A 19,882-nucleotide genomic window follows, 5' to 3' on the forward strand; every position below is an offset into this window, starting at 1 on the left:
GGCGTGTGTGGACGCAGAAGAGGGAGTTCTTTTGAAAGAAGAGGCCTCCAGGAAAAAGCACAGGTGCCCTGGTGGACACTCTGTCCGTAGTAATCACAGCTTACATGTGAGAAAGCGCCAAGGAGTGTGGACGCTCTCTTTTGAAAAGGCAGTTCGCTTTTTTGATGCACTTTTGAAGTGTGGATGCTCTCTTTTGGAAGACGTTTTTTCGGAAGAGCTCTTTCAAAAAAGCTTCTTTTGAAAGAAGTCTGCAGTCTAGACGTACCCTGAAGGATTTTAGCCATAGTCAAGGGATGATTCATCCCTGCTGCTAGGGTACTCAAAGGGAATTTTGCTAGTACTCAGCACCTTCCAAAATCAGACCCTCAGGGTTTCTTCTGGCTCCCCCCTGGAGGCAATGGGCTTCACATGGGAGAAGGATCATTGGGATCCTGTGAAGTGCTGAGCACCCTCCATTTTCCTGACTTCCTAGAGCATTGCAGGATCAGGCCCTGCATATTTAGGACATGTCTAGACACTGGGGCTATTTTAGGATACCAGAAGTATCCCGAAAGAGCAATTCCGCATCTTTAAATGCACCCGTGATTTTGAAATATATTTTGAAATAACAGACATGCTATTCTGGCATCTCTGCAACCTCATTCCATGAGGGTTAAGGGATGTGTCAGAATAGCGCTTTATTTCAAAATTTGGCACTGTGTAGACAGCTCCAAATTTTGAAATAAGCTATTGCTTATTGCTTATTTGTCACAGCCCAGGAATACTTTCGGGATCGTGCCAGCCAGTGGTGCATAGCGTCTGCTCGACCAAAGGGCCTGCTACCCTCTTCTCCTTACGGCATTGTTTCATTCTCGTGCAGGCTGCCGGTGCCTCATGCAGCAAAGCCACGCCTCTCTTGGAGGACATGCCAGCTGAGGATCCAGCCCATTCTCCTCTGGGGAACTCCTTCCAATCGCATTCTCTGTGGGGAGGAAATTGCGTAGCTTATTTCGAGGTAAGGGTGCTATGTAGACGCACCCGTAAAGGCCTTGGGAATGGGTACTAGAAAAATTAAACAAATGTCTGACTAAAACCAATAGAGATTTTTTTTGTGCCCAATACTCAAGAACCCTTAAGCAAAACCAAAAAAAGGCTCTGCAGAATATTGATGTGGATATTCATTTTTGAGACACTGTCATGAATTAGTATCTTGATTAGTGATTACTGCTCATTAAATGCTGACACAGCATATGGCTCTGTGCCACGTACAGAATAGATGGAGCCTTGAAGCCCATCAGTGGTAGAGGGCTATCTGTACTTCCTTTTTCTTGCTTTGAAAGATGGACTTGTGGCTAAACAGTAGGCTATTACTTAGTGGAGTTGGGTTCAGTGCTAGATTCAGTCAGGTTTTCTCTATGAGTTTGTGTTTAACATTAAGCTACCTGCAAAAAAGGAATTATAATATTCCCTTTGTCTATTTAGATTGAAAACTTTTTAGAACAGGCACTGGTTCTGCCTAGTTATATGTACAATGCCAGGCACAATAGGACCATGCTCCCATTTGTGGCCTCTAGATGCTACTGTTAATATAAATAATCAATTGCTATAGTTAAATAAACTCTCATTCCCCCACACCTTAAAGACATCTTGTTTGCAGCTGCCATCATCCTCCAGCCTCGGGAAGAGATGCCCAGATTACACTTTGATTGTTGGATATATGCCATTCTTATTGGCTCAGATTTGAAAGAGCCTTTTTTTTTATCAAAGTCCAGCAGACTGGGTTCCTTCCTTAGAATATGGAACCCTGTAAATGATTTCCCGGACTAAAATAGCTGCAAGAATGATGCATTCCTTATGACTGTGAGTTCCACAGATAATGTGCCATCAAGACACCTGTTGTCTCATATTTCTCAGTAATGCAGGGAAGGGCTAAAATGGAACCCCTTAGAATTTGAGGGGCTAGGTGAGATGTTGGATTTGAGGCTTAAAACCCCAAAGGAGCTGATCTTCTGATTCCTCTTGGTAAACCTGAAATCTCATGGTTCCAATTGTCTTCATGGGACCTCGGCCCAAGAGGGTGGAAATCTTTTGAGATCAGCAGATTTCTAGAATTTATTCATTATTTAGAGAAACTTCACCCATAAGTTTAAAAAAATCAACAAATTATGGGGGCCTGATTTAAAAGGTATTTAGGTGACTAAAGATGCAGATAGAAAACCCTACTCGGTACCTATTGTAGATACTAAAATATCTTCATAAATCTGTTCCTGTATGTATTTGAACAAACAGCCCCTCCTAGAAGCAGGGATTCCAGAAGAGCATGAGATGCCGTAAAGTCCACGAGGAACTTCACTTTGCATATTTAATTCCCTGGAAAGCGATTAGGTGCTACGGTGATGGATGCCATGAAACACATAGGCTACGTCTACATTGCAATGTTATTTCAGGATACCAGAGTATGCCGAAATAGCTACCCGTGTCATCACAGAAATCCTGTTATTTTGAAATATAATGGGCACGCTATTCCGACATCCCTGCAAACCTTGTTCCACGAGGAGTAAGGGACTTTTTGGAATAGCGGGTTATTTTGAAATTTGGTGCTGTGTAGACAGCACCAAATTACGAAATAAGCTATTTCAAAATAAGATTGAAATAAGGTACACTGCACACATGTGCCATGTCACGAGGGTATTTACTCAGATTGGGCATAGCTCTTATTTCGAGCTACTGTGCAGTGTAGCTGCACCCCTGGGCTATGTCTACACTGGCCCCTTTTCCGGAAGGGGCATGTAAATTTCATGAGTCGTAGTAGGGAAATGCGCGGGGGATTTAAATATCCCCCACGGCATTTAAATAAAAATGTCCGCCGCTTTTTTCCGGCTTTTAAAAAAGCCGGAAAAGAGCATCTACACTGGCCCCGATCCTCCGGAAAAAGCGCCCTTTTCCGGAGGCTCTTATTCCTACTTCAAAGGAAGGAATAAGAGCCTCCGGAAAAGGGCGCTTTTTCCGGAGGATCGGGGCCAGTGTAGACGCTCTTTTCCGGCTTTTTTAAAAGCCGGAAAAAAGCGGCGGACATTTTTATTTAAATGCCGCGGGGGATATTTAAATCCCCCGCGCATTTCCCTACTACGACTCATGAAATTTACATGCCCCTTCCGGAAAAGGGGCCAGTGTAGACGTAGCCCTATAGATAAACTTTTTTCCCTGAATAATTTCTGCAAAAGAATGCTTGATCTGCAGCTTGATCTCATTCAGTTTGTCGTGAGCATGCAATATTCAGGCTGCTTTGACTGGACACCTGGGTCACATGACATATTTCAGTTTCCTGACTGGATAATGATTAACTGTAAATTCTAAATTCATTTCCTATGAGTATTAAAATTTGCCACTTCTGAAATTGTTCTAGCAAGTAAATTGTCTAGAGATTTTCCACAGGAAACTGATAATAGGCCCATAGACTTTAACGCCAGAAGGAACCATCATGAGCATCTGGTCTTAAATTCAGCATATTGCAGGCCACAGAACCCCACCTGCTAGGGTTGCCTGATGTCCGGTTTTGAACCGGACAGATCGGTATTTGAGGGCTCTCTTTGGGAAACAAATTGAGAAATACTGGACATATAAAACGTCTGGTATTTTCTACTTAGGTAAGTTCATTATTATTAGCAGTATCCGTACGTAGTTGCGAACTGCCTGTGTGAGTGTGTCTACCAGCCAGGCAATACACAACTACGTGAGGGTGGGGCAGGGCCGGGGCGAGATGGAATCCCCACGGCCGGATTTGCTCGTGCTTCGCTGGGACCGAGCGCAGGACAGGCAGCGCTCTGGGATCTGTGCGCGCCTGGGTCAGCCCCACTCTGTCGGCCTATTCTCTTCCCCTGCTTTCTCCCCCTTCAGCCAGCCCCACTCTCGCCAGCCCTGCTCCCCGCTGGTTGGTTCTCCCCTGGCCAGCCTCGCTGCCCCCGACCCCCTCTACAAGCCCTGCTTGCCACCGGCTTGATCTGAGATCAAGTGTGCTTGGTATTTTTTTTGGAAGCCACCTGGTAACCCTATCACCCGCCCACTCCTGCAACAAGCCCATATAACTCGTGTCTGTCAGTAGAGGCATCCTCGAATCGTGATGTAAAGACTTCAAGTGACAGAGAATCCACCATTTACTCTAGTTCTTATCAGCAAGTGACCCTTGCCACATGCTGCAGAGGAAGCCCTCCCCTCTCCCGACTCCAGGTCTCTGCTGGTCTGAGCAGGGGAGAAATTCCTTCCCAACCTCAAATCTGGCAGTCAGTTAGAGACTGAGCAAGGGGGCAAGACTCACAGGAAAGAACTGTCTGTAGTAAAAATCTATTCCGTCCACATTGAATTCCTTATATTAATGCCCGTTATCATGGTATTGGAACATAAGTGAAGAAAATTCACTTAAGAATTCCAATGTGGAAATGTGTCGCTAGGTACATTCAGCCAGTCCCCCCGCCTCATGGAGGGATGCATTAATACTTCCCAGTGACGATGTGATACTTAACCAACTAATACTTGGAAAGTGCTTGGAGATCCTCAGCTAATTTGTTTTATTAAATTATATAAAGGCTTCACAAATCACTGAAGGCAAATATCACAATCCCTCTCCCTGGGACAGATTCTGACAGAGGCTTTCTCCGACTCTTGTGAACACAAGTGGGAATTTAACATGCTCACATTGTGGGTAGTCACATCTGGCAGTAGTGGCTTCACTAGCTTCCCTTCCCTGCTGCTGGTGCTGTGTCAGAGCTTAATTCAAAGCTAGCCCTTTCCAGCCGCCCTGGGTTTGCTATCCTGACCACACCCCCTTTCTATTTGATAGGCGGCCCCGCTAGAAACATTATGGTATTTCCATCCTCTTTAGCTCTAGTGCAGAGAATTTCACCAGGTAGTTGGCAAGAGACCTAAGACAAGTGTGGGAAGCTGTGGAGGAAACAACTCTTTTCTCTGGTCTTTCAGTAAAGTAGTAAGTGAAGCTCTGGACTCTATGCTAAACTCTACCTTATGTTGATTTTCAGGCTATTTACTTTGCTGGTGACCTGCTAGGATATTTACTCCTTCTCTTTTCATTAGCAATTTCACCTAGCTGATTTGAAATATATCTATTTGCTGATTCCATCTGGGTGTGTTTAGGGTCCTTTGAAATGTTTTTTGTATTAAATGAGGTTAAGGTAATATTGCTGCTTTACTTGTGTGGGGTGGAAAGTTGCCTCTTGGCATGATTAGTGAACCTATATTGGAACAAAGTTACAATGAAAGACAGACTAGTCAAGATTATTTTTGTTAATCTGGTGTATTTTTGTTGTTGTTCAGTGGGTTAAAGAGTTTTCTTCCACAGTGGAGGGGGCGAATCAGCAAAATGTTTAGTGCCAAACTTTCATCTGGTGTAAATCAGTGCAACTCCACTGACTTTTGTAGAGAAGCTGATTCCACCAGCTAATAATTTGGCCATTTCTGTCTTTGTAGGAAACATTGCTTGTACCCCTCCTTTCCCCCTTACATTACTGGAAAAAAACAAATGTAACACAGACATGTACCAGCTTTGGTTCTCTGCTTCTGAAAGCAGCTGAAGTTGGGAACAGTGAAAACACTTTATCCGTGCAAGGATTTCAATTCCACATCATGCAGGATGGAATCCTACATCCTTTGCAAAACCAGCCTTCCCGCTGGCTCTCTGGAACTCACTGGGAGCTTTGAGCCTCTGCTAAATGCAGAGTCAGGTCTTCCATGTTTCCATTAGTCTTTAATTTGATGCTTTGCATGTGGCCACTAATTTGCTATTAAGGTCCCATTGACTCTGACTCTGCCATCTGATACCTTCAGGGAGAGGGGGTGGGCTGCAGAAGGGGTTTACTGGTGAGTATTTATTCCATGCTGATTTTATTATGTTTTTGATCTCCCCCCTCCCCCTTGTCATTTTAAAAAACTTTCTACTAAAGCAAATTTGGTGTTACATGGGAACATTTGCTTTAAACAACAGGAAATGCTGGCCCAAGCACAGATTGCTGAGTGGCTTTGATTTTTATTATAAAAGTCTTGGTGCTGAAAGAGTTTAACCAGTTATGGCTCAGAGCTCTCCTGGCCAGATTGCTTCGAGATGTTTATCTTTGGTACTTACACAGGCACCTTGCAACCTTTGAGCCTCACAATATAGCTAGATTCATAGATTCCAAAGCTAGAAAGGACCACTGTGATCATCTAATCTGATCTCTGGTATAACCCAGGCCAGAGAACTTCCCCCAAATGATCCCTAGAGCAGAACCTTTAGAAAACCATCCCATCTTGGTTTAAATATTGTCACTGATGGAGAACCCAATTATGACCCTTTGTAATTAACCAATGAAACAATTGAGCCTCACCCTTAAAAATCAGTCTTTGTCTAGCTTCAGCTTACAGCTGTTGGCTCATGCTGTATCTTTCTCTGCTAGACTGAAGAGCCCATTATTAAATATTTGTTTCCCATCCATGTACTGTCACCAAGTTTACCATCTATGTACTGTCACCCCTATACCTTTCTCTTTGTTAAGCTCAATGGTCTGAGAACCTTGAGCCTGACATGCTGAGGTTTTCTTCCCCATCCTTTAATCATTCTGGTGGTTCTTCTCTGAACCCACCCCCAATATACCAACCTCCCTCTCAAATTGCATCAGACCTAGACACCATATTGCAGTTGTACGAGTTGGCTTTTAGCTCAGAGGGTAGAGTTTCCTATACTCAGCTTCAGAGGTCCTAGGTTCAAATCCACCTGGTGATGGTTACACAAATACAGAGGTAACAAAGACTTTTTCTGCTCCCACTTGAGACTCCTGTTAGATGTATTTAAGTGCCTAGAGATGCTGAGTGCCTCATTCGTGGGAGTCAATTGCTCTCAAAAGTCTCACTTTTAAATTTCCACAAAATGCCTTGAGGCATTTCAATACATCTAACCATCTGGCTCAAGGTGACTTGCTCCAGCTCTGTGGCAGCATAGCAAACTGGACATAGGTTCTTCACATTCCAGGATAGCCACCTTCCCCACTGGGCCATTTTCCTTAGCATTTCAACAGCTGCTGAAAACGAACCTAGCTCCACAAAAGAACTACGTCAATTTACACCAGCTGCAGATTTGACCCAGGATGCTTTTTCAACCAACTGTTTCATTGCTGGAAACACTGGCGTGGAATAACAAATGACCTCACTCTCCCTGTCCCAGCCCCAGCCCCCTCTGCATCTTCCTGCAATTTCATATATAGCAGCTGCAAAAGATGTAACAGCAGCAACCTCTTTGGGTTAGGTGCCTGCCTAATCAGCAAAGTGTTTGGCTAGCGTTGGGTGCCCCTGAAATGACCTCCAGCTGTCAGTTTACCAACTGGCTTGCAGTGCTGTTAATGGGGCCACTATTCAAATCAAATTAGGGAATTAGCTGCAGAGAAGTAATTTTGTCAAAGGCTAATGAGGTAGGTATAGAATCTGAGAATTCTTAACCAGAAGGCACTTTTCCCAAAAATGGGGGCAGGGAGTGGGGGAAGGGTTGTGTGCCAGCATTAGCTCATCTTGGCTTAAGTTAAGAGTCCAATTTGTTCTGTAGGGAGTGCAAGGTATTACGGTGCCACAAACATTGCTTAAGTTGTAGCTTCCTACTGCAATAACTACCTTACTCTGCATGAGAAGATTGTATGAACCTTCCCTTCAGGAACCTCTCTGTGGTGGAAAAACCTGCTGAAGTCAACCAACTGACATAATCATTTCATATTGTAGTGTTTGACATAGGAGAGTGGGAGTCAAGATACCAGGTTCTACCCATGACGACTCACTAAATTGCTATTTGGCCTTGGTCAAGTCATTTAATCTTTGTTTATCAGAAGTGTCATATCGACAATATATTTGTGCTGTAAAGATAATATATTTGAAGAGTTTGGACTTGACTATTCCTGGCCTCCGTTTCCCCCCAGTAAGTTGTATATAACATGTTGTAGGTGAGAGAGTTTTATAAAAATACATGCATGTTCAGATTCTCTAATGAAGAGTGCTAAATATTAATGAGGTATGGGAAACTACAATGGCCTCAAAGGATAACTGAGGAAGGAGTGATAGAAATGTAGCCGTGTTAGTCTGGTGTAGCTGAAACAAAATACAGGACTATGTAGCACTTTAAAGACTAACAAGATGGTTTATTAGATGATGAGCTTTCGTGGGCCAGACCCACTTCCTCAGATCAAATAGTGGAAGAAAATAGTCACAACCATATATACCAAAGGATACAATTAAAAAAAAATGAACACACATGAAAAGAACAAATCACATTTCAGAACAGAAGGGGGATGCAGGGGGGTTATTAAAGAAATACCCTGAGGAAGGAGGGTATTAAAGAAATGTCTTGTACATTGTTTTCTCTGCAGAACTCTCATGCCTGCTGGCCATGTTCCATCTGAGCCCTTTGGTGGGAAGATCAGATATTAAATCAGTTCCTGAACTTGATGAGTTGAACAGGTTTATGGTGTTTTAATGGAGCTATAAACACACTTTATCCCAAGTTTTAAATGGTCAGGAAGCCTGGAAAATGCTGGCATTTCAAGAGTTAAAAGTACTGCAGAAGAAGGTCACTTCCATGGGCTATCTTTCCCCAAAGATGATAAATTATTGCTTACTACAAAAATCCAGTGGCAATAACTAAGTACCCTTGGGTCAGCCAGTCAGCTGAGACCACTTGCTTTGAGTTCCTGTTGTTTTTAATGATGGTTAGAATCAAGATTAGAAACATTTAGATGTGGCTGTTGAATTCCCCTGCCCCCATCCTGTCCCATTACTCATCTATCAGTGCTTATGAGGCAAAGGCCTGCCTGGATTTACAGGGAGGGGATGGGTAGAGTAGCCCACTAATTCTGTCCTGTATCTGTGCCCATCACCCTCTTAAAGGGACCACCAACACTATGACTGCAGGGTACTGAACCTATGAGAGAGGCAGGGTCAGAGCATAACACAGTGACTCAGAAGCTAGATATGGACTAAGCCAAAAACTGTACTAACAAGCGGTGTGCTTAATGGAGAGGCCATATATTGAGAATCAGAACACTTAGCTTCTATGCCTGGCTCTATCGCTGACCAGTTAAGTGACTTTTAGCAAGTCACTTAAAGATAGGGAAACCGAGGCACAAATACATTAACACCAGTATGGTAATTTCTTAGAACATACACGAGTGGTTATTTTAAAAATAGCGTATTTTAGCCCTATATATACATTATTTATACTGCAAAGATGTGCATTAGAATTGGTCAAAACTTATGGTGTTTTTTTTTCCAACCCAAAGAAAATTAGGGCAAATAATTTTTGCTCACAAGCTTTGTCATGGGAACTTTGCAATGAAATGGTATTAATATGAACATTTTTTATTCGGTTTTTTGAAAACTGAAATGAAAGCAAAAATAAAAGTCTAAATGAAACCAAAATTTTAATTGATTATAAATGTCCTATCTAAAAATGTCATTGAAAATGACATTTTCCCCTGTGGGAATTTGTGTTTTTGTTTCGTTTTATTGAAGGAAAAGTGTGTGTGTGTGTGTGTGTGTGTTGTATTTTTGGTTGTTTAGATTTCAGTTGAAAAATTTGATATTGATATTTTTTAAATAACTCATTCAACTTCCCTGGGAATTTTGCAGTTTGACTTCTTTTGTATGTGATTGGTCACATAATGGTGTTTAACCAGTTTCCAATCAAGAAGCAGAAACGGGAGAAGAAAAATAGAATCTATGTCTGTTCACAGAATAGCATAGATAGTCTAGTAGGCAATTCAACCTAATGTTTTTGAACACTTTAAAAAAATAGTATTCACCTTGCTTTGGTTCCCAGTTACTGTGGTGTAATTCCATTGTGATCAGGAAATTTGCTCTGCAGTTACACCAGTGTAACTGAAGGTAGAGTTTAGTTCAGCTCATAATTGCCTGGGTGGCCATAAAACCCATCTAATTGTATCTGCAGGAAGTAAACTCCCAGGAACGAGAGGAATTATTCAGGGTCCTATGAGAGGAAACTGAAGGGGGAAAAATTGTAGCCTGAACAGCAGAGATATTCGTGGACACAGAGATGAAGTAGGTTGTGGAAAAAATTCCTCTGGGGAAGGGTGGAAACTTTATCAGTTGAGTCCTTAAAAATTAGCCAGGACAAAGCACTCAGGAACTCTATGGAGCCATGTAAACACTCCTGCCTCCTGCTGTTTTCTTTACAATGCCATCCCAGGGCTCATTCCCTGGGAGCATAGGTTTGGCTAGGACCCTATTAAGATACAGAACCTGGTTGCTCTGGTTTACACCAGGGAGTTATTTCAAAATAACCCTCCTTATTTTGAAATAATAAGCAGAGTGTCCACACTAGCAAGGCCATTATTTTGAAATCACGGGCTGGTTATTCCAAAACCTGTACTTCTGCTTTCCTTGGGGGATATGCTTATTTCAAAACAGCGATTTTTTTTTTTTAGGAGTTATTTTTTCGAATTTAGCTATTTCAAAAATAATTTCCTTGTGTAGACATGCCCTAACAAATCTTCCATGGTCCAGATGAAATCCCCCCCAAATCACCACACAGCAGAAGGATCAGAAACATCAGCTTGCTATTGCAACTCTAAAACAACTCTATTGCTCACAAAGCTCATTCACCTAGTATAAGAACATCAACCCTCGAGCCTCATCTAAACATAAAAGTGTACTGTTTAATTATGCAGCAGAGCTAAGTGGACCAACCCCCCTCCTTATGTGGGTACAGTTACACTCATACCTCATTTCCATATGAGAAAGGGAATTTCCCTCCCCTTTTTCAAATTTCTTATTGCTAGTTTGCAATTTTACAGAACATCCTCAATTTTGGGAAAAGTACAGATGGATGAAAGGGAGAAAAAGGAAACTGCAAAAGTATGTGTGTGTGGCAGGGGAGACAAAATTTATTTTATTGATCTCTGTTCCAAAATGAAGAAAAATAGGAGAGAATGAACATTTTTAAAACTTCGGTTTTTTATTTTTGCAAAATAAAGTTCTGTTTCATACAACTTCAAACTATTGATTTTTCTTCACAAAAATCACCTCCTTCATTTTACATAGCTCTATAACATACAAATTGTTTGGTACTGATCAAATTTCAATTCTCGATTAACTCCACTTACAGTGTAGTTGCAGATGGCTAAATCTACACTGTATCTTGGGAGTGAAATATCAAAACTTGTACAGACTTCAGTTGGATCAGAAGTTTGCTCATAGAGTGGCATATAGACTCATACGCCCTCACTGAATTTTCTGAGTCTGACTATAGGTCATGGATGTGGATAAGTTAGGGAAAAGAAGTCAAACTTGAGATATGTGATTGGTGACCTAAGTCACATAGTATTTCTGATCCCTAACTGGGGGACTGAAATCTTTTCAGCAGAAGAAAATCTAATAGCAGAGCTATTGTAGCTCTGACAACATGGTGATTGGTAAGGTATATAGGGGCCTGAATAGAATCTCACATTTAAAAAAAAATCCTTGTTGTAAAATTACAGCGGCAAGTGGATTTAGATGAAGGATTATTGTGTCCTATAGTGTCTAGGACCATTTAATTGACATTGTGCCATAATCTGCATGAAATTCAGTTTTTCCAGCTCTGGTGACTTAATTACAAATCCTGATATTAAATGGTGTTCTTTTTTAAAGCCCTGGATTCTAGAGACTAGAACTCCATTTACTTGTCTGATTTTGTTAAGTGAAAGCTGGTCAGAGGAAAGCTTGAAAATATAACCCAAGTGCATCCCAATGGTTCAAAAAACCAGAAGGCAAGGAGAAAGAACCCGTCCATAAGTATGTGGCCTAAAAATCTCAGGATTTTTCGTTACAATTTTTTTTTTATTTTTATTTTTGGAGCCCAACTCCTGATTTTTGGATGTTTGGAGCTTGCAATGGGAAGTCACACACTCAAGAACATCACATGTAACCTTGTCTTGGGTAAAAACACGAGCAATCCTGTGGCACTTTAGAGATTAACAAATATATCATGCACTTTCACATGTAAAACCCACTTCATCAGATGAGTTGGAGTGGAAATTACAGATCCAGGGTGTGTGTGTGTGTGTGTGTGTGTGTGTGTGTAATATATGTGTGTGTGTATATATATATATATATATATAAACAGCAAAAGCAGTAAACAGGGTTGGTGCAGCTCTGAGCAAGACCGAGAACATAACATGTAAAGCTGAAGTCAAGGCAAAGAGGGCTCAGTGTTTTTCTGGTTACAGCTGTCTAGCTAGACAGTGGCACTGGGGACTCTAAAGAAACTGAATGACCAATTCTCCAGAGAGCAATGGAGTCGCTGCTTTCTCGGGGTGGAGACTTGTTATGCCATTGACGGCTGTTCCTGTGATGGCGGAATGGGTTTTTAAAATAAATAAATTTATAAAAATAGTAATGCCGTCTGGCTCTGCGTTATTTCCTGCAACAGAGCTCTGTGAATCCCTGACAACTCCCTCTTTACAGTTTCCTTCCAGGCAAAAGGCTCTGGACGTAGGGGAAGTGACACTGAGTGCACATATTTCTCATACTTCGCATGGAATGGAAAGCGTGTTGGCCCTACATTTTCTCCTAGGAGTCTAAACCACTGGTGGGGCAGAGGCACATATATTTCCTGCTTTATTTACACATACATGGAGCCAAGTGACAGCCCCTTCAGCCCAGCTCTGCAAAAGGGCAGGTACAACATCCCCACAGTGAACAGTGTTGGTGCAAAGGGCCACTGCAACAGGCACAGGGCAGTTCATGACAGAACTCTCTCTGGGGAGGTGGGGAACTGGAGCAGACTTTGAACCTTGGAGATTTTCCCACGAGGGCTTTCGCTGTCTGTCGGCGGGTGTAACTTAGAGCAGCGCACAGGGAGAGTCTCCCCTTTGCCGGAGGCTAAACTGGCTCCACCATCGCAGCTCCAAATGAATGTGCTCCACAAAGAACAGGTTGCATATACATGTGCATGAAATAGGGTATAAATAGGTCAAAGAATGATGTGCATTTGGTACATGGGCCAGACTTTGATCTCCGCTACCGTGAAGCAGTGTAGAATCCAGAGTGTCTCTGTGGACTGTACTGATATCACCCAAGGCCGGTGTGTACAGCTAATACATAAACATCAGACTGTTCAAATCTATACAGCACAGACTGATTGAAGTATTAGGTTCTGGCAGCTAGTGTGGTGCTAAGGAGCTGGGCTATACAGTGCCTGGGTTGAAGATCTCAGTCCAGTCCTCTACAGCAGTGTTTCTTAAACTATGTTCTATGGAACACTGGAGTTCCATGAACAACTCGCAGGTGTGCCGTGACCTCTTCTTTGTTTTTTGTCTTTTTTTGTTTGACAATTTTTTTTTGAGAAAATGTTCATAGGTGTTCCGCATAAAAAAAAAAAAAGATTGTTTGGTGTTCCGTGGCCTCAAAGGCTACGTCTAGACTGGCATGATTTTCCACAAATGCTTTTAACGGAAAAGTTTTCCGTTAAAAGCATTTGCAGAAAAGAGCGTCTAGATTGGCACGGACACTTTTCCGTAAATAGTACTTTTTGCGGAAAAGTGTCCGTACCAATCTAGACGTGCTTTTGTGCAAAAAAGCCCCGACTACCATTTTCGCGATCGGGGCTTTTTTGCGCAAAACAAATCTGAGCTGTCTACACTGGCCCTTTTGCGCAAAAGGACTTTTGCCCGAACGGGAGTAGCATAGTATTTCCGCAAGAAGCAGTGATTTCTTACATGAGATCATCAGTGTTCTCGTGGAAATTCAAGTGGCCAGTGTAGACAGCTGGCAAGTTCGCAAAAGCAACTGCTTTTGCAGAAAAACTTGCCAGTCTAGACACAGCCAAAAAGTTTAAGAAACACTGCTCTACAGGATAAGTGTCAACATGATTAAAACACCACAGTGGGCACCGAGGCTCTGACTTCAAATACTCCCTTTGACTGGAAGGGGTGTTTGAATTGGGCTAAAACTGGCCCCCTCTGCCAATGCCATAGGGAGAAGGGGCCCGGGAGAGTGACAGCAAGCTACTATGCCCTCTGAGGCTGCAATGGCAGGGTTAGGGGAGCTCTCACTGTTGCTCTCCGTGGGCTGTGGCTGTTAGTGTGACTGGATTTGCCTCTGGAATCTAGATGTTTGATTGTGCCAGGGTGAAATCAGCTCCCTTTGCTAGAGGAGGGGAAAAGTCTGTGACATGCTATTCTACCTGCATGTGCTGCAGGCTCGTGTGTTTGGGAGGGGGGAGGTCTTGGGGGCTGTCCCTCTTTTAGCCTACATGAAGCAGATCAACCCACCTGGAGGGCAGGAGAGGAGCACGGTCTCTCTAACTGATCTCCATTTTCACCGAGGTTGCCTGTGAATAGTGTGTCCGATCAGGCCTTCTGTGTGAGGCTGCTATTCACAAGTGCAAGAGCCACATAAGATTGGTCTAAGTAAGACAGGTGGGAGTAAACTGTTGGGAACACCCCTGCACTGGTCATGACAGGGATAAATTAACTGGCCTATTAGGTCTCTTTTGCTTTTGAACCCCAGTTCTGCTGCCCTTCCTTGCATTGAGATCAATAGGACTTCTGTGTGTGACTTCTCTTGGGAATAAGGACCTAGTCCTGCAACCTCACCCTCCGCCCCTCTGTCAGATCAGGCTTCCTAGGTAGTGCAGCTAATCACCCACTTCTGTTTTTGTAGGTGTCTTGGGGATGATGAGTTACTACATGGACACAACAATTGGAAGCCCAGCCCCTTATCCTCTGGCTCGTCCGGGCGTGATGGTAAGGAAGGGTGTTGGGTTCTTTTTCTTTTATCTCAAAGGAGTTTGGAACAGCGCTGCAGGCCTCTGGAGAAACTCTGCTTGGCAGTAGAGACAGGCTCATGTCAAGTAGTTCAGAGATACTGTTAATTCAGAGAAGCCGCTACATGTTCAGCTCTTATCCAAACCTTATCTGAACCTCTTGGGCTTGCAAATCTGAGCTGGATGTAGGAGCATCAACATGAGTCAAAGCAATGACGTTAAGATAATGACCTTTGATGTATCCATGCCTCCTTTTCCAAAGTTGGCCCTAACCCAAATCCAGGACCTCCTGGGATGAATGCACATGTAATGGGCTGGGAACAAAGGCATCCCTAATTTTTCAAATGTCAGACAAGGTTTGATCAGAGCTTGGAGGAAGGTTCTGGGCCAGATTCTGTTTTGCCTCTTGGGAGAAGGTGGGCAACAGTGCAAGGAAACGTTATATGGAATACAGAACACTCTGACGTGGGTGGCTATTAAGCAAATACTTGGCAGCTGGCCACTGATCTGCTCTCCCATTGCAATGATAGCAGCTGCAAAGGGTTGCAAGTGTTCTTGATCTGGGATATTCTGTTTCCTTCATACTGACGGAGTCGGGTAAAGAGGCTGTCCCAGGGGCCTGAAACTAACCTTCTATCCCAGTGTCTCTGGTATTTCGATCACATAGGCACAGATGTACACCCTAAAATTGCATCAGCAGGCACTCGTCCACCCGAATGACAAGTACAGAATAAGAACTTAGGTAGGGCACATGAAAGCTATAGATTTGGGATGCTAAAATTAGGTGCTAAGTAGAGTTGGTTGGAAAGTGGAATTTCCGTCTTAGAATAAAGTTCAGTGTTTTAGTTCTTTCTCGCTTGTCCCCAAATGGAAAAAAGTTGGAATAGTGAAAATTTTCACACAACAAAAAGTTCTGGAAAAATCTCTGCTCAGAGACATAAAAATGAAACTATTTGATCACTTCAGAGTGAAAAATTTCAGCTTCAAACTATTGATTTTTTTCTTAAAGTCTCAGCTTGACAAAGCCCTGGCTGGGATGATTTAGTTGGGGTTGGTCCTGCTTTGGACAGTGGGCTGGACTCGATGACCTCCCGAGGTCTCGTTCGGCCCTAGGATTCTATTATTTGAAAGAGGAAAAAAAATGCTGTTTCTTTAATGAAAAATGGACATATTTCCCCATAGAAAATCTTTCATCTCACCCCCATCAGCAGCAAAATGATCTTTTTTCTTTTCTGATTTGGGAACATTTTTTCTTCTTGGAAAAAAAATATATTGTTCCAGAGATCAGATACCTCAGAGTTCCACTGACCTCCACATAGTTTTAGGAGGAACAGAGTGGGAAGGAAATGGTTAATGTGTGGCCAGTGATGGAGAGCCCAGGCCTGGAAACAGCTGGGACAGGGTGTGAGGGGAAGAAAGCTCTTTTTCCTGTTATCACAGGTGACAGCATCCATCTCTCTCACTGTGCTGGAGGTTACCTGGCTCGTTTGAATGGAATAACCCTGTGGCCAGGCATTTATCTGGGCTTGATCCTGCTGTTATTGGCACCAAAGGATTGGTTGCTATGGATTTAATCAAGGGAAGCATTTGATTGATTGGGATCAAATGCTTTTTACTCTGGTTGTTAATCAATTTTTGTTTTGTTTGATTTAAGTCATGGCTCTGGGATGGGGCTGGGGATGAGGATCAGTGTGCAGGCTGCCCTGGGGAGAGAGGACAACTCCAGCCCTCTTTCACTTCAGCAGCTTGGGGCAGGGTGCATGTCCCCCGCCTGGGGCAGGTCCAGGTTCGTCTGCCCCTTGTGCTCCCCAGCTAGACTGAGGAATGGAGCAAATTGTGCATTTTCCCTTGTCTCCCTAAAGTAGGGGAACAGCCAACAGCATCCCCATATGAATCAGGGGAGAGGGGACTTCAGCCTGGATGATGGGTAGGACACCGGGGGGGGGGGCGGCTTGGGGCTGGTACAGTCCTGGATGTGTGCACCGCCACCCAGCCCCTTTCATCTGCCTCATGAGTCTGTCTCTCTTCTGCATGGTTTTACTCATAGACTCATAGACTTTAAGGTCAGAAGGGACCATTATGATCATCTAGTCTGACCCCCTGCACAGTGCAGGCCACAGAATCTCACCCACCCCTCCTAGAATAATCCTCTCACCTATATCTCAGATATTGAAGCCTTCAAATACTTTGAAGACCCCAAGATGCAGAGAATCCTCCAGCTGTGTTTTATGAGAAGCAGTCCCATTCCAGGCACATCCCATTGTCCTGGCCCAACCAAACCCAGACCTTGCTTTATGTTATGATAATAGGAAGCTGCCCACCAAACTTGGTGATCCTACCTCTTACAGTTTAGGAGTTCTTGAACAAAGAGACAGGAAGACAGTCTCATGCACAGACAGACAAACTCTCTCAGATATATAGTAGACTAAGAACTGACTCCTGGACTTTATTCATTACCCACACTCCTGTATCTGGGCATGTGTCTTAAACTATGCTCTTCTTTTGCTCCTCTTGTGGGGGACAGAGCTGGGATCTGGGTCACACACGGCAGTTGCTAGTTTACAACATCCTCTCTGCTTTGGGTCCATATCTGTGGTGCATCTTGGGAGCTCTAAGGTGCCCTCCAGAGTTGCATGTCAAGGGCCCAGTTCTGTTAAGTCTTGCACCTAGCATGGCTTGCATGAGACTGCATGACTCATGGTAGTAAGCACTGTGCTGGTTAGCATTTGTTCGACTTTGTCCTTCTGAGGGGACTCTGCAGCCGCCCAAAACTTTCACTGCAGCAACTGGGAATCCTATGCGTGGAGCAGCCCAGAGTCTAGGATGGCCACGCATGTGTTCCCAGAACACAGGACATTTAAATGCTTCTGGATATGGTGCAACCCCACCTCCACAACCAGGACTCTGGCAGAGCAACCTCACACTCACCGTAGAATGCCATTTTGAAAAGTCCCACCATCCTGCCCCTGCTGGTGCGTCCTCTGTGTCTGGATTTATCTAGGCACTGGATAAAGGACAAACCTTAGACAAGCAGAACTGACTGATGTAAAGCCAGCCCTGTGTAACAATGATCAGACCCCAGTGCTTCTGGATAGGATAATATAAACCCTCTTCTACAGTTTGCAAAAATCAGGCCAGCCTGATTCTGGCCTGCATATTTATACCTGCCTCTGGAAATTTCCGCTACATGCATCTGACAAAGTGGGTCTTTGCCCATGAAAGCTTATGCTCCTTCACTTCAGTTAGTCTGTAAGGTGCCACAGGACTCCTCGCCGCTTTTGCAGATTCAGACTAACACGGCTACCCCTCTGATAGTTTGCAAATTAAATCTCATAGCGGGAAAGTGACTTGGGGGATCCAGATTTGTTTCCCTCCTCTGCTATAGGTTTCTGAGTCCCAGCCCAATGTCCTAACCGATGGATGTTCCTGAGTTCAAACACTCATGGAATTTAGCACCATATTTCTTTTCTCTTACTACTGCTGGCCTCCTTGTCTTCCTCCCTTACCCTTTGTCTCCGGCTCATTGAGTTCCTGACAACTTGGGGCCATGACCTCCTACTGCCTGTCAGCTCAGAAGTCCTACTGGGGTCCCGGTGTGTGCAGAGCTAGCGATAGGTGGGGCTTTGCTGGAGAGACCCTGAATCTCTGTGCCAGCAGATCAAAGTTCTCGGGGAAAACAGCCCAACTCATTTTCAGAGCGTTTTCAGTCTAGCGTGAAACAGGCCTGGTTCTCTGTATCTTGAGTAACAGCAGTGTCACTGCATGAGGCTGGGAAGTCTCCCGTGGGCACGTTGATCCTGCTCTTTGCACCCTATTGCTTCCTTGTTAGATGTGCTCACTTGGATTGGTGCTTGGGGGCACATGTTCATTGTGGGAGCCTGTGGGACAGTGGTGGGCTGCAGGTTGCCCACGGGCCACACACGACACATCGGGTTTCTATGTGTGGCCTGTGAGACATTATGTTTACTGTGGGATTGATCCTGCCTAGAGCAGGGGGCTGGACTTATGACCTTCTGAAGTCTCTTCCAGTTCTATGGTTCTATGTGCAGGGTTGCCAGATTCTGCTGGTTTCTGTCTGTGTCGTTTTTTTTCTTACCGGCATTACTAAACTGGCTCACACCTAAAGCCAGGGCACGTGCAGTAAGGTGGGTGCTGATTGCACACCACATTGACTGTGAGAGCTCCCTTTGCAGCCAATCAAGTGCTGCTACGCTCAAGTGCAGTCAACAACACTGCCCTGTCCTGGGAGGCCATCTTGGTTATGACAATCTTGCAGCCCACTCAGATGAAGGGGGACCGCTCATGTGGTCCTCTCACTAGCCTAGATTGTCCATCGCTGCCATGGGAGTAATGACACATCCTCCAACTCCAGCCTGTTTGAATCTCCTTCCATGATCTCATTACTTCTTCAAAACCCCTTTACTGCTCCCATTGCCTGTGTGCAAGAAGTAGCTCTGCTGCTGCAGATCACTGCAGGAACTGGAGGAAGAGTTTGGGCCCTGCAAATCCAGGAGTTCCATGTTTCCTGATATCACCTGTTCAACGGACGATGGTCCCTCTCCCCCATGCCTCCATCCCTGGAGCCTTTGAGGTGTGGACAAACTATAGTCATTATAATCAGCCTGTGGGTTCCCTAGTTCCTGGAAGGGAGGGGGAGAGTGGGGAGAAGTCACATAGAATCATAGAATTCTAGAACTGGAAGGGACTTCGAGGGGTCATCAAGTCCAGTCCCCTGCCCTCACGGCAGGACCAAGCACTGTCTAAGATCATCCCTGATAGATATCTATCTAACCTGCTCTTAAATATCTCCAGAGATGGAGATTCCCAACCTCCCTCCGCAATTTATTCCAGTGTTTAACCACCCTGACAGTTAGGAAGTTTTTCCTAATGTCCAACCTAAACCTCTCTTGATGCAATTTAAGCCCATTGTGTCTTGTCCTATCCTCAGAGTCCAAGGAGAACAAGTTTTCTCCCTGCTCTTAGATACACCCTTTTAGACACTTGAAAACTGCTATCATGACAGGACTAAAACCAGCCTGACTCTCCCAGGAAATGTACCTTGTGGTCCCAATAGCACCTAAGGTGGAGGGGACGGGTCAAGACCAGTTGGGAGGC

General features: G+C 44.1%; 1 protein-coding gene across 3 annotated transcripts in view; it reads left to right on the top strand.

Annotated features, from left to right (window-relative positions):
* Window positions 1-4,831: 4,831 nt before the first annotated feature.
* Window positions 4,832-19,882, top strand: part of ETS1 (ETS proto-oncogene 1, transcription factor) — a 132,970-nt gene continuing 117,919 nt past the window's right edge. For 2 of the 3 annotated variants that reach the window (XM_006111157.5, XM_089773345.1), the window contains exons 1-2: window positions 4,832-4,960; window positions 14,665-14,747. In XM_006111157.5, the coding sequence (XP_006111219.1) occupies window positions 14,676-14,747 (72 nt within the window). In that variant the 5' untranslated portion in view covers window positions 4,832-4,960; window positions 14,665-14,675. Of the gene's footprint in view, window positions 4,961-14,664; window positions 14,748-19,882 lie in introns of those variants that run through there. The other variant, XM_006111158.5, reaches the window with a different exon arrangement.

The sequence above is a fragment of the Pelodiscus sinensis genome, chromosome 25 (assembly GCF_052426305.1).
Source record: "Pelodiscus sinensis isolate ZL-2025 chromosome 25, ASM5242630v1, whole genome shotgun sequence".
Taxonomy (NCBI): Eukaryota; Metazoa; Chordata; order Testudines; family Trionychidae; genus Pelodiscus; species Pelodiscus sinensis.